Genomic DNA, 24,876 nt, shown 5'->3' with positions numbered 1-24,876 from the left:
CTGCAAAGTCTTCCTAGAGGACCTCGGGCCTCTCTCTTTACATAGAGACATAGGGGCTGAATCTGATTGGATAAAAGCTCTACTTAAAACAAGCTGCACTGGAAGCAGAGCAACAGAGGAAGACAGGAGCTGTGCAATGAGAAAATAAGTTAATGGGAAAAATAATTAGAATACTTGTAGTGTATTTATGAAAAATTATTCAATTATAAAATAGCTATAATTTTGTGATTCTGTTTAGGCCAGCAGAGAAGGCTTAGCTGGCCCTGACGGCCCACCACTGCTAGTCATACAGTATATCACATGTCATTTGCAGTTTTAGCTTCAGTGTATTTTCCTTGAAGTGAATCTTGGCATTTCCACTGGAATTGGTGATGCATCGTTTTGGATTTCCGTCACGAGAATGAGCTCAGCAGAGGGTAGGCCTACTTCAAACAGGATATGTTCAAATGAGCTGACTCATTAATTGAAAAAGAAAGGGGAAAAAAAGATTTTTCTTTCAGATATTTCATTTGGCTTGTCATTACTTGGTATAATAGAACTCCCATTTTCTGCTGGCCTTGTTATTATGTCTTCTCCTCAGTTTCTGATGAAGGAAAGGAAAGGAAAGGAGGAAAAACAGGACATTAAAGATTCCTTCATTCCAGTTGGAAATAATGTAGTGCTTCACAGCTGCTGCTGTCTGTATTGTTCATAATGTCCATTTTGTGTTCTGTACTAAACTATCACTCATGTAGCAAATGTTTTTTTCACATTCTCAGGAGACTGCTTACAACCTGTGTGGGTTTTTGCTTTGTGATTTAAACCAGGGTTATGTTACCTGCACCATTATTCAACAGCAGTGTACCAGAACGCAATCCATAATACATTCTACTGTATACACACGTTCATTTGCTCATATCCACATAGCTCTAGGCATGAATATTTCGTTCTGCAATAGACTTCAGCAATAAACTATGTGTGCTACATCTAGTACCACATCAGAGGAAGTCTCAAACAGTGTGTAAGATAATGGCTGTTTCTGATTATTGGAAGTTGATCCGATGTTAATGTGAGTTTTAATCCGTTGATCGTACTAATTTCCCTTTGAAGGCAAAAATGTGTAATGCCTGGCCACATATTCCAAACATATAGGGGGCAGCATTTGACCTCTAATCGAAATTTATGGCTTATAAAAAAAAATGAAAAGGGCCGCAGAGGGCCCCATGTTTTAGACACTGCCCATTTCTTAATATATATATATTTATACGTATATATACCGTATATTGTTCGGTTGTATGGTTCGCGGGTTCAAATTGCACCAATTGTGACACTGCACATCCTCGGGTCTCGTCAACGGTGAAGTAGTTTGGACGAACGGTTCCGGGGTATGCCAACACAAACAAACACACACTCGAACATACAGAGATTTCTTGCATTATAGAATTAGAGAAGAAATGTTCTTTGAAGACTGAAACGTAAGCAGTATATTTGACATTTGCTCACAGTAGTGACAATCATTATATTCTCAATTATGGATTTTTGTGCAAATGTTTAATATATATTTGTGCCCACAAAATAAACTGATCAGTGTTTCAGTGTCCTAGCTCATCTAATCAAAGCTTTTCATTAAATGCAATCATACCATCATTGGACATAATGCTTCCTTTTTGTCTGTATGAAAGAACCAAATAACCTCCTCTGATTTCACCTGATGGAGGTCGGAGGACCAAAATGTTAATAAAGTGTGTACAAGTGATTGACAGTGTGCAGAATGTTCTGTTTCTTTCATAGTCGGTTAATGATACAACACATAAGACTCTTTAGAGTGCAAGTTTGTAGCGAGTGTTTGAAGTTTATGTTATAACGCAACTCTTTTTTTGTGCTCCATTTTGGTCTCAGCAGTTATGTAGAGGAATACTGAATGTGCTATGTTCTAGCTGAGAGGACCATCAGGAAGATAGATACTCTGTCTTCATAGGGAACCATCTCTGTGCTTCATTGCAGGAAGTGATGTCGGTGGAGGAGGAGTGCACTTCCTGTTACTGCCTCATGGACTCGACGAGCTGCCACCTGCTTCTGGACCAGCCGGGCTCGTACGCCCTGGTGGGCGAGCCCCTGACGCAGGCTGCCGTCAAGAGGCTGAAGCTGGCTGTGTTCGGGAGCATGGAGGCCGGCTCCATGAGATACAGCCTGCGGGTGTACTGTGTGGACGACACGCCACACGCCTTTCAGGTGGGGGAAGACGCCGGTTAGGTGTTCAACTCGTTGTTTTTTCCCTTTGGTTCCTCCAACGAGGGGGATGTCCAGCATAACTTGAGAAAGGGTTTTCCACAGTCTCATTTGTTCATGAAGACAATGTTGCCAGTAATAATGGCTTAAGTAGTTCCTTGAGCCAAAATGTTAGGTTATAACCAGCCCAGAGTCTCAGCAGTTTGTGAAATAGTCACGAAATGGTAGTGGACAGTTTTCCGAACACTCATTTTGTGGTGTTGTTGCCTAAACCTAACTGTTGGTTTTATTGCCAAAATCGAACTGTACTTAGTTATTTTAAGGCCAACCATGATGTTTTCCCTTAACCGAACTTTTGTTTTTGACGTAATGTCGTTCCGAAAACAAAGTCGTGCAGAGGAACACAACAAAAAGACGATTCGTTACCCTGTACACTTAACCTGTAGATACCATTTCGTGACTATTTCACAAACTGCTGTGCGACTGTGTTGTATAAACTCATAATACATAGGCGGCCCTATTCCACGAAGCCGGCCATGTTGCACAAGTTTATTCACAATTATGTTCTTGTATTATTTAATACGTCAATCAAATGTGTAATCTCACCGATGTCACAAACCCACAGAGAATTATCACCGGACTCTTCAATTCCCCTCAGCTCTATACGCAACATTTGAGCTACTTTAAGCTCAGTGTTTTAGTTTTATAGCAGGCAACTTTAGTTTTTTGGTTCATTCTCACAGCTCCCATGAGCCTTATGTATGCTGCTTCCAGCTCTGTTAAACTCTGTACAGCCAGCACCAACGAGCACACAGGCAAAGTTAGTGACTAACTAAGGGAACATAGCGCAGCATTTAGCAACTAAAGCCAGATATTTCACTCAGGAGCTGGTGTAGGATGAAAATAATACCTAAAAGAGAGTTCGTATTGGACCAACATCAGGTGGCCAGAAACTAGAGTCCAAATGAGTGCTAATGCTGCTTTGCGTCTGCTGGATGTGTAAATAGGCAAATGTTTTCTAACACGTTCGGTACTTCAACTTTATACGGTGATAATATGTCAGTGTTTGCAGCTTCTTGTCCCGCCCCCCAATTGGCCAAAAAATGACAGCATGCATTGCACTGAGATGACAGAGAAACATGCTTTCTTACATTTTATTTGAAGTTATCTGTCCCTTAAATGTAATGTTGAGTGAAATTTGGTTTGTGGTACTCATAGCACTCACAAAAAAAGACATTTGGAAAGTTTAACATTTCATAACACTTCCTGGTTAGTCTGGATTATCCACAATGCACACCGTTATACAGAGTGAACAGGACATTATTTCTCAAAAGACATTTTGCTTTTGAATGTCATTTTTTCTAGCTGTGAGCTCCACAAATTAGGTTCCATTCATCTCCATTGTATTTGGGTGGAGACAGAAATCTCAGAGGCAAATATCTCAGAGAGAGAAAGAGAAAGCATTTCTTACTCATTTCCCCCTTTCTGTAAGGATGCACATTTTCACTTTAACCCTTTTTCTACTGCAATAGGAAGAACACATTGTAGGTCATGGCCTGGATTCAAACTGAACATCTTGTGTGTATGCGATTTTAGCCTGTGCTGTCAGAGGCAGCCGAGACCTCAGCGTGTGCTCTCCACCGGTTAAACCATGTGAGTGATTACAGATTCATTACCACTGTGAAACACTAGTGCAGAGCTGATGGTGGGGTCTCTGTCACAGCCTGACAGACTCTCTTCCAGACGTTTTAATAGACTGAGACAAAGGCTGCCGTACTGTAATCACTGCCATTCAAATGTTAACCAAAGGTTGTTGTTTTTTTACTTGATTATTCTTCAGCGACCTGTAGGTATTTAAAAGCATTGAGATCTCATAAGTGAACACCAAGCCTCCCGTCCTCCCCGGAGAGACTAGACTAACAGAAATCTGAGCCGAGTTGAACAGAGCACGGCGAGCCTCATGACTGACTCTACCTTCCCGACCGCCTCTCTGCCATGTCGCAGCCGTCAGCGACAGCTGGCTTTAAAATGCATTCTGGATTTGGTTTATAAATTTCCAGCCTGCCGAGCAGATGCCAGACTTTTGCGGGTCCCTTGGGCTCCTGTCTGTTAGCGCCGCTTCTCTGCTGTGTGTTTTCCAAGCTCGGGCACAATCGCAGCCTGGGTTCTGGATCAACAGGAAGCCTGATTCAACTCAAACATTTGTGTGAGGGAGACATTTTCTTCAGCTGAGACCAAGGAAGGGTTACGACTGGCAGCTTTCGAATATGCTCTCTGATATTGCACAATGCTTTTAAAAGAGTACCTCCCCAACAAGTACAATTTTCTGGATAATTAAATCAAAATTGATGCCCTTTTTGTTATATTTCATCAATTAATTAACAGAAAGATTCGGTTGAAGTAAGGATCCTAAAACAACACCTTTTGATGTGTGATTTTTTTTTGTGTCCGCTGTAACAAGAATTTCAGGAAAGGTCTTGCTGCTTAGGAATGGGCCGAAATAATTCCTCCCCGCAAGTCAATTTCCAAGGTCACAGCATTCAATACTGGAGACGATAAAAGCTTCCTGTCTGAAAATACCACCCATATTAGTATTCGGCTGGCAGACGTTATCTTCCACTTCAAATCCTGCCAGAAAGTACTGTTCACCTCAACCTTTAGCTTTTAGCCTTGGCAAAGGATCATTTCTAAGTCCTGAATTCTAACATCATCAACAACAACAACAAAAAGGATTTTAAAATGATGAACACAATGGTCTTCACATTTTGTGTTTCCACTATTCTATTGGTTGGATATCTCATTTTTGACATTCCAACATTCAGTTAGCTGTAAAACATCATGTGCCATGTGTCCACCAGCAGATAAGGAACGGTTTCCAGAAAACTCAAAAACTGGCAGCATGCAGCCTAGTCTCCTAAAATTTACATTTCCATAAATCAAAACTGCATTGTCAACTTTTCGAGGGAAGCGTATTCTCTCACGGATTATGTTTTTTTTTTATGTACCACAAATACCTTTCTTATCAAACTCCACAGAAGGACGAGGTGGGGTAGATGGATGGAGTGGTCAAACAAATACTTTCACCCAGCAGACCACCATTCATGTCCCATGTGAAACGAAAAGATAATTATGACTTATTTTAACATTGTGTTAAACATTTAAAAAATAACCTAACAAATATACATATTTTAAGCAAAACCCTGGTTTACTAAACATAACCAAGTAGGTTTTTTGCTTAAATACAACCTTGTTTTGTTGCTAACTGTTGTAAAATATAGCTATATGCTACATGGGAAAATTAGAATAAAAACGACTGGAAAGTACACTCCACCTGCGCCAGGACACAGTCTGAGAGTTGCAATGTGATAGTTTCTGACACATTTTTCTCTACTGTAAATTCCCATTTTAAAGTTTTCTTTTATGCTATTTTAAATATTCATCAACATGGAGGCTCCTAGATGATACTGTAGATCCACATGTCTGTTTTGGCCATTAGTTGTAATTTCTCTGAGTGTGTTTCACATCAGTTTGCCGTGACAGATGGCTCTGAATACTACGATACCCTTGTGGCTCAGCACACAGCCATTGCAATTAAATGTACAGACTAAACTGGGTTGTGGGTGGAAGTAAACACGATGCCATTACTGCAGTGGCATCATTTCCCTTTTAAACTGCTTTTTAACAGCTCTTGCTTATAAATATGTCCAGAATGACCTGTAACATAGTCATCAAAATGCCATTAAAGTGAATCTAGTTATTTAAAAAAACACAGAAATTTACAGAATGGATCGCAGCCACTGAAAGCACCACGAATTGCGCATCACTTGCAACCGCTATGTGCCCCGTCTCAAGGTCCGATTAACAAAAGATATTGTGCTGATTACATACAGGCCCATAAAGTTTTGCACATTTTTGCATCTGATTGCAATTATCAATGTGGGAAATTAGAGATGTTGCCTTTGCACCAAGAACACAGTAGGCAGAACAATTGCAGAGAGAAAAAGAATAATGGAATGTTCGGTCCGCGAGCTTCGACTAACGAGGTGTAGAGGCATTCATTAAAACTTCAGTTCAGGGATTTAAAAGTGACAGATAAAAAGCATATTTGGGATTTAATATGCCATGATCACTGGAAAGTCTGCGTGTGACACCTCTTACAGATACGCTTCAGTTACCACCAACTCTGTGAAGATGCTAGTAGTTTTACTGTAACTGTGTGTGGCTATTGATCTTTTGATCTAATTTAAATACTTTCAAATAGCACTTTTCGGGTTTTTTGACAATCACACAGCTCTTGAACGCTTTCAACCAAATGTAGACGGCTTTCAGACAGACTTTCATGCCCATTCATGTACACAAAAGTACTCCAACCTGTGTTGCCAATTGTTAAAAAAGTAGCTAAAGCCGTATACCTACCTACGGAAAATATTGCGCTGTAATTCTTTGATGCCCTACAAAATCATTTTGTCTGTTATCCATGTCATCATGAACAGGGAATTATAAAGACCGTAAAAGCAGACACAGGGCTGTTTTTTACTGTGTGAAACAAGAAGTCAACGTTGATTTATTTGTCACGTAACTTGCGTATTCCAGTAACAAACAATGGGGATTGGTTGACAGCTCATTCCTCCCCCACTCAGTGAACATAGTCAGTCCAGAGAGACACAGCCACGAGAGTATTATAGAAATATCAGCAACTTGCTTCAAGAGAGAAGGAGGTCTGCAGAAAAAGTTGCTAGATGTGTCGCTAAAGGGCTCTTAAAAGTCCCCGTAACTGGCGAGAAAGTTGCTGAGGTGGCAGTCACCTAACATTGTCTATGCAGAAAATGAATATAACTTTTACTTTTGGACTCCCAAAATGACTCCTAACAACTGGATTTCTCATTCTTGGCTGACATTGCAACACTCCCTTAGCTGTAAAACATCAATCGTGTGTGTGGTGTGTCACACAGCAGATCAGCAACAATCACAATCTCCACAATACTTCAGTCATGGCATCTTGACTGCTTGAAATGAGATCAAACGAGGGGGACTGTTATCCAAGCTATAGCTACGCCACAACATGCTACGCGGTGAAACCGACGGAATGTCCAACCGCTCTGTGTTGCAACTGTTTTGAAGGACAGACGGAGGGGAACGCCATTTTTCAGGTTCCCCCGTCTGTCATTTATTTTTCATGTGAGCGTCTTCCATCTGCATTTTGCCAACAGTTGATTGTTTTCACACCTACAGCGATAACAATATGCAATATGACACGGGCACGCTTTTCTGCAAACACAAGTGTGATAAAAGTGCATACACACACTCAACCACACACGCGCGCATAACCAAGCTGTTGCACGCACGACACTTATTCTGAATCAATCAGTGTGGCCTGGCATTAGTCACAGCTCTGTTCCCCATCCTTTCCCTTTGTGATTGAGATGGCTAAGGATAGACGGGCCAGACACAGAACCATCCCACCGGGACACTGAACAATGATGACAGATGAATACCTGCAAGCGACAATCAAAGTGCTCTTTCATCATCGCAAATTCTATTTGGGAGATGGACCCCCCCCCCCCCCCCCCACCCCCCAACCAACGCATGCATTTCCCCAGCATTAAATTCAAGCTTCAATCTGTCACGTTGAGGCCGCAAATGTGATGCTAATGTGAGCGTGAGTTGTATGATTTGTTCAGTGGAGACTGTTTTCTGTGTTAATATTTGTGATAAGTCAATTAGTGGATGTGACTGAGAAAATGATTTGCAACAGGTGTTTCTGCTGATATGCAAAAGTAGTACACATTCTCTCACATTCATCACCTTTCTCGGTAACACTTTATAATAACTACACACTATGAAGCATTAGTTAAGAATGCGTAAACACTTAATTCATCCTTTATAAAGCATTGTTCCTACATTAACACTTATTAGTATGCAATGCATAACAACAGGTATAAATGTTTTATTCTTGATTAATAAGCTCGTCAATTATTGTTTCATGATTCTGTTTTCAAACTTTATAAAAGATGGATTCCCCATTTGTAAATGAAGTATTATATATATTACAAACCAATTATTAAGGAGTTGTAGATGATTAATACGATCATTTATAAAGTATAAGTAAAACATTTATAACTGTTATGAATTGCATACTAATGAGTGTTAATGTAGGAACAATGCTTTATAAATGATGAATTAAGTGTTTACTCATACTCAACTAATGTTTCATAGTGTGTAGTTATTATAAAGTATTACCCTTTTTGCTTTTTTTCTACACTGTCTTTTATACAATCTCTTATCCCCTCTGTCTTTGTGACCCCTTAACCTCCATTATCTCCCTTCTTTCTTTTCCTTTCCAGGGAGTGGTGGCTGCAGAGAAGACCAGAGGGGGTCAGCTCCTCGAGGAGCCAAAGATGTTGCCTTTCCGAGCGAACACCTTCAGCCTCCAGGTGTCCATCCAAGACGTTCCCCAGTTCCTGTGGAGCATCAAACCCTTTACCACATGTCAGGTAACCATGGCAGCAGTAACAACTGCAGCAAGACATTAAATGCAAACACAGATCTGATGCTAAAGTGCTATTTTTGCAAGAAAGGGGTGTTTGTGCTTGTTAGTTAGAGATTCTCTCTCTGTGTTGTGGGACGTATTCTACTGTAACGTTTATCTGGTACCGCTCTCCAATGAGGCACTCGTGAAGAACAAAATGATACTGATTTTAACTTCCCAATGCACCAACCCTTTTCAGTAGAAACAGGCAGTATACTAGCTCTTATTTGAGCACAAATAGACCGCAGCCTTCATACAGTGTTTGGCTGTAATGATTGTCCCCCATTGTTGTTACATAGGCTCCTACAGAGAAGACAAGTCAAGTCAAATCTGGCTTAATGGAAATGATTCTCTTCGGCTCATGACCTTCATCTGGTTTTGATTCGCTTTATATTTGTGTTTGTTTGCACCTTTTTGCGCTTGAAAGCTGTTCTTTTAGCGTGCATCCTGCCGTCACCCACATTTCCCTCCTGAGGATCACAAGGACGGACTTGACTTGAGAGTAATGTCTTTGTGTTTGTTTTGCTTGCAGGAGCATTAAGATGCAAACAGTATTAGATTGAAGTCATTGAATGCACCGCGGCGGTCGGTGAATGCTGTTCTGTACCTTGTTGTTGCCATTCGCAGAGCAGCTGCGCTGTGTCCCCGCTGTAACGCTGTTGTTGCTTAAAGACCTGGATACAGGGTGAAAGCTCTGTTTCAAAGACACCCACCCTCTCTGCGGCCTTATTTATGAGGGACTTGGGATGGCAGGCAGGCACCGCGGACCTGCTTTGGCGAAGCAGGTGTAGAATAATAGCCGAGCGCCGCGCCATACATCAAGTCAGCTTTTAGTGCTAAAGAGAATCCGAGCTTTCCACGTCCATCACCCCTCGCCCTCACCCCCCTCCTCCTCCTCCGCTTCTTACGCCACCGCTCCCAGACTCCATTATCTGCTGCTGTGAGCTGCACTGGGCAGCCGAGATCAAAGCCACAAGGGGTTAAGTCATCACCAGGCACACCGGCAAGCCGCTTTTAATGCCGCCGCCTTCACTAAGAATCGTTTACAGGTCATTTTTGATATGGCAGAGACGGAGTCTTGCAGAGGTCAAGGACGTTCCCCCACAGATGTGCCAGTTTATTGGAAATTAATTATACATCAAAGGCAGTCTTTCTCCCTGTTGCCCGTATGACCACATATATCGCTAACACTACTTAGCCTGAAAGCTGCTTCTGCCATCAGAGTTACTGTACAAGGGAATCAGGCTGTATTTGTGAATGGGTTTCTTCTTCCTCATCAACAATAGTTATTTTCCATGCATAGCATTTATCAAGCCATGGAACCACTGAGACTTCAAAGCCAACTTTAATCTTGCCGTGTGTGCATGTGCCCGTGTAGGTGGCCGTGCATGTGCCCGTGTGGGCGCATGTGGAACAGGGAGCTGAGGTATCTCATTCACAGCACATGTAGAAGGTGCAATGTGTCATTCCTGGCTGCATGCGGAGGCAACATTTCACCTCTACTGCCGGGTCCATACAATCTACATTTACAATCATCGGTTGTAAAGAAAAAGAAAAAACGACTAACTAACAGGGCCGCAAGGTGGTAAAGTCACTAGCACTGTCGCCTCACAGCAAGAGGGGCCCGGGTTCGATGGAAGCCCCTCGCATGTTCTCCCTGTGGCAGAGTGGTTCTCACCGGGTTCACCGTCTTCCTCCCACAGTCCAAAGAGATGCAGCTTAGGTTCACTGATGACTCTAAATTGCCCGTAGGTGTGATGTCAGCCCCCCCGCGACCCTAAATAGGAATAGGTTACAGATAATGGATAATGGATAATAGGTACTAACTAACAGCAGGACAATAATACGCAATATTTGTATGTTATGATTTGTTTTTTACGTTTGTTTAAGTTCGTTTATTGTCTTAAATCCAAAGGGCAGAAACGAGTAAAGAACAAATTGTATTTTCATTTCGTCCTCCCCATGAAGGGGCCCTGCGCTGGTGTTTGCTCTGGCTGAATGCTAATTGCTACAGCTACCCACCAACTGAAGGTCCATCCCCCGGAGCCACCGCCCATCCTCCTCCTGGCCAAGTGGTGTCCTGGTGGCGGGGTGGATGAAACAAAAATATGAGTAGTTTTCTGCCACTTTGGATTCAAGCCAATAAACAAACTAACAAAGGTGCAAGTGGTATTACAAGACGGGAAGGCCCGTGGCTAGCTGGTTAGCATGCTCATATCAGTATCTCTGCAACACAGTTTCCGATGTCCCCTCTTTCTTCCTTCTGCCTCCTCAGGAGTTCTCCTTCCCTCAAGTGTGGTGCAGCAACCAGCAGCCCCTGCACTGTGCCTTCTCTCTGGAGAGATACAGCCCTGCCACCGCCCAGCTCTCCTGCAAAATCAGCGTGCGCCAGGTCAAAGGCCACGAGCAGATACTGCAGGTCTACACGGCAGTGGCCGAGGTGAGGCTCCGGAACTGCGGGAGAGAGGGGATGGGGGGGGGGGGCGTGTTTGGCTTTCTCACTCAACCTTTATATAACCTTCCTGGAGCATGTCCACTGACAAGCAGAGGCCAGCTCTCCTGAGCTTGCATTGTGTATTAATAGAGCAAGGAGGACACTCTTACTTTCTCTCCTTTTCTTCACAGATTTATGCTAAACACAGACAACAGAGATCCAGCTGTTCACCACGTTTTGCCGCACATATTTTTTTAACCTTTATTTGTCCAGGGAGCTCCACGCACATAGCCCGCATCGCATTCACATGCATTAACACCTGGGAGCCAACGGTCTCCCGTCAGCCGCTGAGCAGCTCCACTGGAGCAGCTAGGAGGTAGAAATCCTCACTCAAGAGCACCTTGACAGCAGTTGTTAAACCAGAAGAGAGTGTTACTCATTGATTTTACCCAACTGCTTTTTTCATAAGCAGTCGCAAACATGCTTGTCACACCTCAAGGCCACCAAAACTCACGGATACTGCAGTCAGACGCAGGTGAAATATGATTTGTAATTAATTTTTTTTACGTTTTTTTTAATCCGACCCACATGATTAGTTTGGGTTTGACGGATAGGAGGAAGAAATAAAAGTGTTTATAGGAGTTGTGAGTAGAATACAAATCATCACCCACACACACACACACACACAGTAAACACACGTGACTGTTTCGACGAGGGGCCACACTGTTCTACATTGTGGGTCGCCAAGTTGGATCAATAACATCCTCATGCAGAGCACCAACACAGCGGTTTTAGAGGTGCTCCACATCAACACGAGCCATTAAGTTTCTATCACAGCACACATTTTAGCCAGATTTCTGGAAAATTGGCAAATGAAAATGCAAATTGTCACACTGATTAATGATGGCTAACGTTATGTAAACAATAGGAGTTGGTTCATCGTGATTCAGGTATCATTAAGAAACGTTGAAACACGTTACAGTCCCCCACCAGTCCGCAGAGACCTGATGCTTTTTCAATATACTTTGCACTTTTTCATCGCAGACAAGCGTAAGATCTTTTTGGCTTTGTGTGGATCATGTGCAGAGGGTACGGCCACTCAGCCCTGACACAGAAGATGTTTTATTTTACTGGCAGACAATGAAGAAATCCCCAGCTGACTTCATGTGTTTCCTGTTTCGGTTCCATCTCCAGCCCGCTGTTCCACTGTGGCCGGGGTTTCTTTGTCTGCCAGTGAAATAAGAATTAAAAGGAACATCAGGAGGTGACGTATATGCTTGAGCTGTCTAGTGTGTGTACTCAAACTGCTGGTGGTGCAATTGGATGTGCGGTGGGATATCTGCTGGACTGTGAGACATAACAGGAAGAGGGCACTCAAGAGTCAATGATTGAATGTTGAAGGGCCAGATGGAAAAGTCACTGCCTGCATAAACACATCAGACAGTGTGAAAAAGTAAAGCAATACTCCACCCTAAGTCCTGAGCACCAAACACATAATCGCCTGTAGGCTTGAAAGGTGGCCTTGAAGGGACAATTCAGGATAGCCACCGCTTCACCCGGCTGTATCTTAAATAAGGTGCCCTAAAGGGACAGAAAGCAAAAATGTGTTTCCTCCAGAAATCTTTTCTTTTTAAGATTGTTTTTGTGTGAGTTGCCAAGTGTTGGAGATATCGGCCGGAGGGAATATAATGGAACTAGATGAACTCTTCCTTCTGCATGGTGATATGGTAGGCGGGTTTAGTTTGGTAGAAAGAAAATAGTTCCTTCATGAAACTGCTCGCAACAAGGTCTGTGGACTATCTTGAGTAACCGGGTCATGATTTCTGGAAAGAGACGTTGCTGCTGAGTTTTGCAGATGTATTGTGATGGTGCTTTGAGCACCACAAGCAGATTGCCCTCTTGTTCCATTGTATTGGAGGGGTAGACATCTCTACGGCCAATATCTCCAACATTCGGCAGGTCCTACCAAAACAATCTAGATTGATTAATAGCACTCCAGGTAAGAGGAAAAATATGTTTTGGGGTTGAATTGTCCCTTTAAAGGTTGTAGTTTTCTTCTTTGTAGACGTAGAACAAAGGATGTAGTCAACTTAGATTCTTATTGATTACGGTAGTAGAGTTTAATATTTACAATATGATTAAATACTGTTATGGGTGCGTTTGAAGTTATGTTGAGTATAGAGGAAGTAAGTGTTTGATATGTCTGGGAGCCAATCAGTGAATAACAACAGAGATTCAGACAAACAAACAAGGCAATGAGTGAGCTGGTTTAGAGTGTTCCTGACCTATGGAAGAGGAGGAGGCGGCGTTCCGATGTGCGCGAACCAACCTTGTTGGAATCCATTGTAACTGGTCTGAATTTAAACTGACCACAGCCTGTCATGACCCAAAGGAACCAACTCCAAACATTTAAAGCCACATTGTAAGTCCACGAGGTTAAGAGTTTGATAATTAAAAGACACTCTATGCACTAATGTTTTAAAATGTTACCTTTCCTGAATTGTCCTGACCCAATAAACTCCGTCCATCTGGCTCTCCAAGCCGGTTACAAGAAGCACAAAGCCACATTTTCAAAAAATCCTATCTGACCCCGGTCTAATTCGAGCCTGTGTCTGTTCTGTTCTGTTCTTTTCCTCCAGACTGAAAAAGAGTCCGTTCCATTTTTTATGCAGACAGACTGCACCATCACGTCCCAGACGGGTCCCAAGGCCTTCAAAATCCCCTCGTCCATCCGCCAGAGGATCTGTGCCACCTTCGACACTGCCAACGCCAAGGGCAAGGACTGGCAACTCTTAGCCCAGAAGCTCCACTTAGATCGGTGAGCGTGTGAAGTGCATCCTCTCTGAGATGGCATGGTCTCTGCATCTTTTCTCTCTGGAGTTGGCCTCGCCGCCAACGAGTATGATCATTTGTTGCGAGCGCTGTTAACCTCATGAATATGGCTCTACATGGAGATACCTTATGTACTCCATGTTGTGTGAGGAGACAGGACAGGTAATTTATTCTACAGCACATCGTGATTGTGTTCTCTGTTGAATGCTTACAACATGTGCATTGTGGTTTTGTGCTGGGCCTCATAACACGATATCCTTCAAAGGAATAATGTATTTAATCAAATGCATCTTTAGCATTTCTGTCAAGGTCTGTCGAACACATATTGTTCATCACCTGTTTGTCTTTTTTTTTATCAAATTAGATTATGCATTAATGATGAGAAGCTAATATTTACTCAATCCAGTGTTTGCTTGCTCTGATCCTGTGGCAACTATAATCTCCTGTTAAGTGCATGATTCATGAAACGCTGGTATCTAAGAGTCCTTCGGGATTCCAAATTATCCAGATAAGCCTTCCTCTCCAAGTTGGGCGGCTTTGAACTGAGCCTGATGTGACCAATGGCTGCAGCCTTTTATGTTGCTTCTTGTTTTTCCTCTTGCACGGCATCATGGAGCAGCAGTGAAACACTGCCCCCAGCTGGATCCAGCGCCACATGATACATGCAGACATTGCATCGGGCGTAGCAACGAGCTCTCTGTCTTTAATTTTGGCAGCACCTGATAATTAAATCCGAACCAGACTGTGTTTGCCAATAATTAGCCCTCATTTGTGATGCTAATTTATTCTCTATATTTTGATAGTCTTAAAAGGTCATACCTTTTGTTTTGTCTACATGTGGAACCAGATGGTTCTGTTTACTGCACCAAGACGATTTGTGTTAAATCCTTTTTTAGTTACCAACAAATATAACAAGTGGATATTATTAAAGTCAGGTAATGTATTTATACAGTGTATTCATTATAATATGTTTTATTTATTTTATAGTATTATTTGAAATGTTAATCACTTCATCCTGCGCAAAGTAACATAGCACTAATGTGCAATTGTACCATTTACAGCATGTAATTGTAATTTGTGGTATTTCAAAATCAAAATCACATCTAAATCCCTCAAAGCTTCCACAGTTTATGGCAACATCTCTGAAGATAGACACAATGAGGTTGGGTTGGTGGATGGACGGACTTTAAAAATGATTGTGTTACAACAGCAGGTTATCAAAGCTGTACCTAAGAACAGTAAATACACAGTAACAACACTAGAGATATATATCTTTAGAATACAGGATATAAAGAATATATAAGAATGCTCTATAAATATACCAAACTATTACTAGCGTATACAATTCAAACCAGGCAGCAAAGTGTGAGTGAAAAGTAAAATGGTGTGCAAATTTACTATGTGCAAGGTAATTGAACTAGCAAAACCAAGTTGAATATCATGGTTCAGACAGAAATGATGAAGCTGAGAGTTCTTTGTCATCAGTCTGTTGGAGAAAGAGCTCCGCTGTCTGTCCAGCAGTGTGTGGAGAGGGTGGTCAGGATTATCCATAATGTATAACAGTGTGTTCAGTGTCCTCCTCTCCACCACAACTTCAAAGGAGTCTCCAGGCAATTACAGAGCCAGCCTTCTGAATCACTTTATTAAGTCCAAGGTAGATATCATTTATAGATATCATTTGATACATCGTCTGTTTTAAAAAGAAACACATCAATGAGCCTCACTGTTTGACTGGTTGACATGTGCTTTCATTAGCAGACAATGACTAATCCCAGTGTCACACTATTAAAGTAACTTAACTTGATTGCTTTCCGTTTCTTCTGGATGAGCTCAATATTAAATATGCAACGAAAGACGACAGAAAAGAAACATGGCTAAAAATGGTCACAGTACAGTACAGTGCGAGTTGTGCCTTCCAGCTGTGAAAATGCTGTCATCATCCAGGGACTCATCATTTGACACATTCGCAGATGTTAACTTGTAGCAGCACCCATATTAATTACAATCCTACGTTTAAATTGTAGGATTTAAATCCTATGTTTCAAACCTGTATTCTGTATTCTGGACCAGACATTGGAAGCTGTTTGCTCAATTCTTACGAACCGTCTTTACACGCACGCTTTGAAAAAAATAATGTTGATGAGCTGCTCAAACCATCCCGCCTTTAAATAGCTTGCACTGTGTTGTGATGTTGTTCCACTTGTTTGCTTTGCATGCAAACTAACAAACTAACTGGGGGAATGCTTTCATTCACTGGGGAGATATTACCTTCAAACCTACAGTGGCCAGCTGTTTGAGGAAAGATTTGTTTAAAAAAGAACATTTTGATGTAAGGACCACAGTTTGAGAACTACTGGCCTTGTTTTCTGTGCATCAAAATTACCCTCAACAACACTTTTTCTCAAAATAAATTAGGACAGTTTAAATTATTTACAGAATCAGTTTGACTCATGTCTTTCCCAAGATAAGCCGATTTCAAGCGTGTTCTCTGTGTTCTGTCCCTGAAGCGTGACCTCTTCCTGTGCGGTTCGTTAATCCAGCTTTGTGTGCTCCTCTACAGAAACCTGGGTTATTTTGCAAAGCAGCGGAGTCCGTCGGCGGTCATACTGAGCCTGTGGGAGGCTCGCCACCAGGACACCGCTGACCTTGACTCCCTAGCCAGCGCCCTCGAGGAGATCGGCAAGATCCACTCCAAAAGCTCCCCCAAGGACCAGGATGAGCCGGAGTCCGACTTCAATCACATAGAGGCGGGCGGCGTGTGCGGAACGGGCACACTAACAAATCAGACGACAGAGGACTCTGCTCCTGAATATACGGGCTGAGAGAAGAGAGAGAGAGAGAGAGAGTGAAAACTGACAAACTGAGGCATATATCTGCGAAGGCACACAGCCGGTGATGGACGACACACTGTGGCCGTGCGCTGTAAGGTCAAGAGGTTGTGAGTAGACGGCGTGAGCAGTCAACATGCTGACCGAATGCCAACGGATGGAGGTGAGGCGGTACCTGCTGTGGATCTGCCCCTCTCTTGTCTGAGGATGGACTGTAAATCTTGTTCTGCCTTGCCACTCCATATTAAGTTCATTTTTAATGTATTTGTTGTTTTTTTTAAGTCAAAGCTGCCCCTCCGTATATATATATATATATTCATTTTCCAGCTCAGAGGGTGAGTGGGGTATTTCCCAGCCTTTCGTGCACATTACAGTATTTTCTGAATTTGTGTGAGAAAAGAGGGGAGAAGCTTTCCTCCCCCTGGGACCGTCCCCTACCCCCTCCCCTCCTTTTCCCAGTGGTCCACACGGCAGCTGGACATATTTGCATAGAAGTTCTCAGATGCAAAATAAGGTGATACAACTGTGGCGTCATTTCAGAGACACCTGATCTAATTTCTCCCCCCCCCACCACATCCCCGTGTCAACGAATGAATGAGGACTTAGAAGCTACTTTTTTGACGTCCAATATTATATTTTTCAAAGGAAGCTGCTGATTGCTTAAATGTTGTGATTGTGAACTTTCAAAGCCAAGAATTTTGAAATTATCCCATTTTCATCTCTTACAAAAGATTCAAAAAAATCTAGTCGATAGGAAGTTTACACTTCCGATCGACGACCAGTGTTGTGTGATCACTTCCACAAAAAGGAAAAAAAGGAAAAAAATACATGATGAGCCCCAATCTAATCTAGACCCACTATGTGTTATAGGCTACGGATCAAAACATGGTTGTGGTTTAATGCGGCAGAGTGAGATTTCTAACCGTGGCATTACAGTTCATTACAGTTTCCTTCGCCAAGCGATAGAGAGGAAGGAAGCGGTAAAACATCATTTCCTGCAACAGCACGGAGCACATGCCGCGTCTTATCACACAAATGCCCCCATTAACACCCGTCACACAGACCTCATATCAGACCCTGACACACCCGGCTGCCTCCACCACCAACTCCCCAGCCCTCAAACCCCCCCCCCCCCCCCACCCCCCCCCCCACCCCCAACACACATGCAGACACGCACATTGACATTTCATGGCCACAGAGGTCATGTGCACACAGACTGGGAGGTTGCATATTGTACAACAAATAAACAAAAAAAGGAATACTGATGGTTACATATCTGTTTAAATCACAATAAACACACATCTTAGTGGGAGAATAATGAAGGGAAGAATGTTCTGAGCATGTGAAGCTCGAAATCTAAAAAGCAATAGGCCTACACATTTTGTGTCGGCCACTGAGGCACGTAGTACTGACTGACACTCCGAGTTGAATCATCATAAAGGACGATACCACAGAGGTAAACAAAATCGGTTACAGTTAAGAAAAACATTGAACTGTGAAACTTAAAGGGACAGTGTGTGGGATTTGGATAGCATGAAGACCTCTCCGCTTATTCCTTTTTTTCCAAGACTGCGGTAGTGTGAGCCCCCGAATGCAAATCGGTGGAAACGCCGTTCACCTCGCTGGAAGGCCATCCATACCATAATAACACTACTTTAGGAGCAACGGAATAAGTGGCAGGCGGTACCGCGTTTCTGCACTCTGCAACGTGGAGGAGAACTACAGTGGCCTTCAGGTCATGTAAAAACAGAAAGGCTCTCTCTTGAGCACATGGCGGTGCAACACGGCGCACTCCCTGAAGAGAACCCGCTCCATATGTAGCTCACGTTAAGCTAACGGAAACACGATTCTTAGTTTCAGAGTTTCACACTAACAAAATCATAGTTATGAATATTAAATTCCATTTCTGCTAATAGATCCCCCGAAATGCAACACCCTAGCCCTTTAAATCATTCTCTGATTTTGTTATTGTGCCCAACTGAAGCCAGCTATTTGGGGGACACTGAGGTAAGAATTTGTTTAACAGAAAACCAGAAAATACAGATTATTCCCATTTGGATTGAAACTTTTTACATGAAAAAAAATACATTCAGACACAACATCCAGCGTTCATGCTGCTGAGATGTTTACATATTGTATCTCAAATCACAATGGATCTCTGCCTTCACTCTGCTAGCGAGATGCATGCTGGGTAAATAAGGCCACCCACATTATGCAAGAACACATTCTCTCGCTTATAAAACACTGAATCCCACATCTGCACATGAAGTGTGTGCTTCTTACAGCCTCATTGGTGACCACAGCTCTCCGTATGTTCCTCTGGGATTCGGTCACACAACATCACACACGTTTTAGGGGGAAACTTACATTCATGAGTTTACATGTCGCTGCCCACAGTAATAACAGGTTTACCTGAGGTAAAACCACGGTGTACCACAGACTCCATTTGGCTGCTGCCTCTACTTACTATAGGCTAGCTAGACTTATGCTGTGTCTCAATACGGATACTTCCGTTAGTACACTTCCATGCGGTACACTGTGTACGCATGATGTACTTGCGTAGTGCGTGAATGTTGACAGGGTAGTGAGGTCTCAAATCAAACATGGCTGTTATGCACTGACCGGAAAGACATTCGCGAAATATGACCGCTTCTTCTTTTTCTTTTTAATAGCAAATTGCAATCGGAAGGAGCAGTACAGCCAACATTCGACCGTGATTGCTGCCCGCCAAAATATCTGCCAGCTTTGTTTGCTTACTTGACTTGAATTGTATTAAAACTGAATAAAAATGAACGTGATTTTAATTTGATGTGCTTGTGTGTGCCCCCTGTTTCTGAAAGGTAGCCATCATGGCAACCGTTGAGGTGTCCAGTGTTCCACACTCAACGTTTTAACCATTATGAGTGCACCATCCTGGTACTCAGAGTTCACTCTGTTTTGCCATACTTTGTCAAAACAACCATGCACTCAAAATAGCAAATGAAAGAGCACAAATTGAGACACAGAGTCATTCTATAATTTGCGGGTACATTTCACATCAACAAAAAAGTGTAAAAGTGCTTTCTCACAAAATGTCAAAATATTTCTTCAATCTAATAGTCTGCATCCACACATTAACAACTTTTTAAATATTTGAACCTTAAGTTTCAACATTAATTTGAATTAAAATCTTAAAAGAATTGAAAACCATAACAATGTGTCCAACATAGTTAACGACCAATCAACGTACACTTTTGCAATGCGCTATTACGGATAAAATACTTTTAAAAATTAGAATTTATTAAAAATGGCTGCCATTGAGAGAAATGACCACACTTGGGGACCACACTGTTTTTCATCTGTTGTCCTTTGGCATGTATAAAATGCACATATAACAATATAAAAATGATAAATCCACATTAATAAATACACCTACAGAACCAACCTTAATAACAACATGAATGTGTCTTGAAGCCGTTTTCTAACGTTAGTATTAAACTGACTAAAGCTAATACACTCTGTTGTGCTTGTGAGGATCGCATTCCAGTGTTTTGTTGCTGTAATTAAGAAAGTACTTTGAGCACATGTTGAACAATGTTTTATGTAACAGTAGTTGATCATTTGTTTTTCTTGTTTGACCATTAGCTGTTAGAATAAATTGATTAAAGGGAAGGAGCTGAATCATGCAGCATCTTATAGAGTCAACAATCGTTGGTCATAAACAAGAAATAAATAATCAAAGCTGCATATTAAGTATCTATTTTCTTTATTGCTGTCACTTGCTGTTTTGAATTAGAATGGACATCACCTTGTCATCTGCGAACATTTATATCTGGACATCAAAACGGACGATTGACAAATCATTAATGCTGAAAAACAGTGGTCCTAAGATGGACCCTTGAGGTACCTCAACAGTGCAGTAGGAAGGGGGGAAGTCAGTGATGACAAGAAGTCAAATGCTAGTAAATGGAAAGCCACCATTTTCTCCAGGACACTAGATAAGATGTTCTGTGGTTGACAGAACTTGTGTGGAGATTAATAAACTGAGATATTCATATAATTCAAAAGTTATACCTAATTTTAAAATAGACAAATAAATAGATAGTTCAAACTTTATTGGTTTTACATTTTTTATTTGAGGCCAAAACCCACTTAAATGAAAAGTGGGCATTGCAAAAACTGTCAATTTAGTAACCTAATGACAATTTCAAGCCCTTAATCTAAAAAATATTATATTTCTGAGGAAAATAGTTAAATAGTTCAATTTGTTGCATAAAAATATTATTATCCTCAATGGACATGAACTGTAACCCAAATTAGAGAATGACTCATAAATGTAACGCCAGCGAAGGAGAGCAGCAGAGCCGAGGTTTCTCTTGGATTTAAATGTCGGTTACGCCCCAAGAAAGCATTTTGTCATTCCAGGCAAACAGAAGACATCAGAAACATGTTGACAATAAAACTGGCTACTGGAGAACATGTATGAAAAGCAGTTTTGCATAGGAAATGCTACGTTAGCTTGTTACCAGGCTGTGACAAGCAAACATACGGAGTGCTGATGACACAAATGGACAACGTGTACGTAGGTTTGTGTTGTGCGACGTCGTATTAGGCCCATTGTAGATACAATTTAAAAATATTAAATTACAGAGGCAGAGGAGCCGGGTAATATTCTGAGAAAAAAATATATATTATAAAGAATATATTATAAAGAACTCATAAAAAGATGTGTTTTCTTGTATCCTTCAGGACCTTCACCTCGCTCAGAGGCCATCCTACCATAAGAACACTATTTTAGGTGCAACGAAATTCAGACAGCTGCTGGCGTTTCCATGTTTTTCCACAATTGTGATTTTTTTTTTCTCGCAAATGTACATTTTTTTCTCATAAATTTAAGACTTCAATCTAAAAGTTTTTTTCTCTGCATATTACCACCATGACTTTAAGCCCAGTAGAGAACTTTTCATCGAGGGTATACTTTACCTTTTGCTGTAAACACCCAAAATGTTGATTCGTTTTTTGGTCTGCTGAATACTTATTAAAACATATAAACAAAAAGAAGCAAACTTTGACTATGACTATGACACAATGCCATTTTACCGACCTACTGTTTCACTATGACTCCTCCATAAGTAAAGATAAGAAAAAACATGCCACCCCAAGTTTGTTCGGTACAGCACTGACTCTTACAGCTTTATTCACTAATCTTGAAGGAGAGGGGTTTTTACGGCAGTGAACCCTGTGGTTTGAGTATTGTGGCCTTTCTCACCAGTAACTAAATTCAGGAAATAAGCTTTACTAATCAAAGTACCTGGATCCATGTACAAACATACAGTATGAGTAATGTGCTACAAATGAAAGCTTATGCTTGGAGCTGTATTCTCCAGCTTGATTTTTATGAAGCACCCGGTTGAGTCAATCTTTAATCCACTCCATGGTCTATAGTGCCCCCAGATCCCCAAACATTGTCTACAATCTCAGTGCTGATACTCTCAAATGTATAGAGTCAAAAACAGTGAGCTAAAAGGAAAATGTGGGACAGTATGGGGTACTTTAACAAAATCAGAGACCAATTCTTCATCTTGAAATTGGTACCTCCAACCACAATTGAGTTACAGAATTAACCTGAATAAACATACATTCGATCCCTGCAGTCAGCCAAACAAACTCAACTCACAACAAACCCGATTCTTTCTGTTCTAATTTATATTCTGTTGGCGTTTTTAAGGTGAGAGAGCTGTACTGTATGTATTTTGAATGTGTCCCTCAGCAGTTTTTATCAGGAGTGATATGGTGACTTTGAATACATCACTGAGTATATCTGACCTGACACATGTACATGGCTTCATCCTGCCATGATAAATAACTGCTTTTATTTCACTGCATTTCTGATCAAATTGCATTCATCTTTTAAATCATTTGAGCTGGTAAGGGAGGAATGTGAAGGGTATTCATTTGTTTCTCTCACCAATAGGATTCTTTCCTTAACTGTGACTAGATGGATTTTCCTTTTAATTCCTGCAAGCAAAGATGGATATTTGGGCTTTTGTAACGCTTAGCGGTGGCTTATGTTACACTGAGGGCATCCTGTCTGTGCAGCACACCCCATGCAGCCCATTCTTTCTCCCAAGTCGTCAAATACAGCAGCTTGGTGATTAGCCTATGAGTCGAGCTGTGCCGCTCTATGTGGCCGTAGTTGTGGCGGGAGTAAGAGCGCGAAGAGGTTGGGTTGGACAGATGATACAGGACTTTCAACCAGGAGGCTGTTTCTGTATTGTGGAAAACTAAAAGACAATGGTACACTTACGTAACATTACGTAACTTTCGTCACCTATATAGTGTAGTCTACTTAATTAGGTAACAAATGTATTTATTTTCACCCAAAACATGATCTTTCTTAAACCTAACCAAGTAGTTTTGTTGCCTAAACCCAAAGGTTGTTTTCTGCAACGCAAAAAGTTTATTTTGAAAAGCCTTTATGCATGAAATTAGGGATGCACAATCGATATTAGGCCCAATAAATTCTGGTCGGTACCGCTAAATTCCTCAAACAAGAGTCATGTATTATTCTGAGGATTGCATTATAGACGATACATTTTTGGCTGATAATATGAAGACAAACTGCTTTCATTGACTCAACATGCTACTCTGACTTTTACTGCATAGTAAACAACTGGTGATGAACTTATAAACTAAGATACAAAAATGTTGAATTCTTATGAATTCTTATTGGAATCGGCCATGAGAAGCATGTAATAACTGGGTATCGTTATCATCCAAAAAAGCCATAACTCCCTTCATGTAACGACCGGAAACGAGGGCCACTGAGAGCGTCTTAGTTTGATGGTTAGGGCCACTGACCAAGAGTTGGTACTCGACGAGTTGGGAATGAGAACGTGCATCACAGTTAACAAGCACCTTCATTCTGGATGTGTTTCAGCTTTGTCCACTGTATTTCATAAACGTGTTGAAATCCAGCTTTTTGAAAGTGAGCTCATACACACACACAGACGAATGTATTTTCACTATGTATAATGCTTTGGTGTACGGCTAACCCTGTTTCATGAGATTAAAAGTTCACTGTCCATGACTTTCTGTCACCTGAGTTAGTCGGCCCCATGCTCTTGTTTTGCTTTACGCATGGCCTTCGGCTTCATATCACTATTCTTGTGCCTTGTTTAACTACTGTAAAATGGTGAATGTTGTAAAGTACAGATGCGGATGAAAAAACAAAAACAAATGAATCATACTGACATATATTTAAAGGTATTAGTTAAAAAAGTATTTAAGATTATAATATTGAATAGGCTGCAGAGCTTTTTTAGTGCTGAACATCTATGTTTGGTAATGCCAGGCAGCTTTGTGGTACATTGTATCTATAATTATAGAAATTTTGGATGTTTTCTGTACAGTAGAATTTGCAAATGTATATGCAGTCTTTTGGAAATAAATGTACAGTTGAAAGATCTCAGCTTGTCTAAACGTCACAAGTTCATTTCCAGTTTGGTGAGAGATTCTGGTTCGTTATGCTAGAAGCGGCTAATGTAGCCCTGTGGAGCAAGATACAGAACTCTGCTAAGTTCACACCTTTCTAAACTCCACACCTCCAGATTTGTTTCATTTTCAAACTTCAGACTTCAGTCTTCAGACCCAACCAACACTGACTCACTTGAGGATATTCATCACACTCCCTCTGGAGCAAAGGCGTAGGTTTACATAGGAACACGTCCCTACCAAAGTTTTGAGAGGACACAATTGTCCTTACCATTATCTGAGCAAACTCGTTTGCATTATCTTTGGAATAAAGTCACATTGGATCATTCTGATGTGCCCTTCCCAGAGGCTACGTCTCCAAGACGATACTAGCATCTGATTGGCTAAAAGGGAGGGTGCTATCTAAAGACTCACATCACGTGAAAATACCATACCTACTGCCAGACACGGAGGACGCAAGAGCTGATCAGTCTGCTTCAGTTACTTTGTAACTTCTAAAAGGTTTGGACTGCAGTGTCGCTGTCTCCGCGTCCTTGCTTGCTTAGAATTTGTTCTGTTTGGGACTGTCTCTC

The 24,876-nt window shown here is 41.5% G+C and overlaps 1 protein-coding gene and 1 long non-coding RNA gene across 2 annotated transcripts in view; one reads left to right on the top strand and one right to left on the bottom strand.

The window, feature by feature from the left end:
• unc5db (unc-5 netrin receptor Db) overlaps window positions 1-19,640 on the top strand; it is a 214,293-nt gene extending 194,653 nt beyond the window's left edge. The window contains exons 13-17 of the mRNA XM_076098931.1: window positions 1,984-2,211; window positions 8,553-8,702; window positions 11,013-11,177; window positions 13,811-13,989; window positions 16,564-19,640. Coding sequence (XP_075955046.1) covers window positions 1,984-2,211; window positions 8,553-8,702; window positions 11,013-11,177; window positions 13,811-13,989; window positions 16,564-16,825 — 984 coding nt within the window. The 3' untranslated portion in view covers window positions 16,826-19,640. The remainder of the gene's footprint in view (window positions 1-1,983; window positions 2,212-8,552; window positions 8,703-11,012; window positions 11,178-13,810; window positions 13,990-16,563) is intronic.
• Window positions 15,167-17,957, bottom strand: LOC142957260 (uncharacterized). The gene is made up of 2 exons (XR_012956088.1): window positions 17,007-17,957; window positions 15,167-16,821 (listed from the first exon to the last, which is right to left on the bottom strand). It is a non-coding gene; the product is annotated as an uncharacterized LOC142957260 (long non-coding RNA).
• Window positions 19,641-24,876: the final 5,236 nt, after the last annotated feature.

The sequence above is a fragment of the Anarhichas minor genome, unplaced genomic scaffold (genome assembly GCF_050575085.1).
Source record: "Anarhichas minor isolate MPS153535 unplaced genomic scaffold, ASM5057508v1 ptg000025l, whole genome shotgun sequence".
In the NCBI taxonomy this organism is placed as follows: domain Eukaryota; kingdom Metazoa; phylum Chordata; class Actinopteri; order Perciformes; family Anarhichadidae; genus Anarhichas; species Anarhichas minor.
The sequence above is the reverse complement of the archived record's forward strand: the minus strand, read 5'-3'. Positions and strand labels throughout refer to the sequence as shown.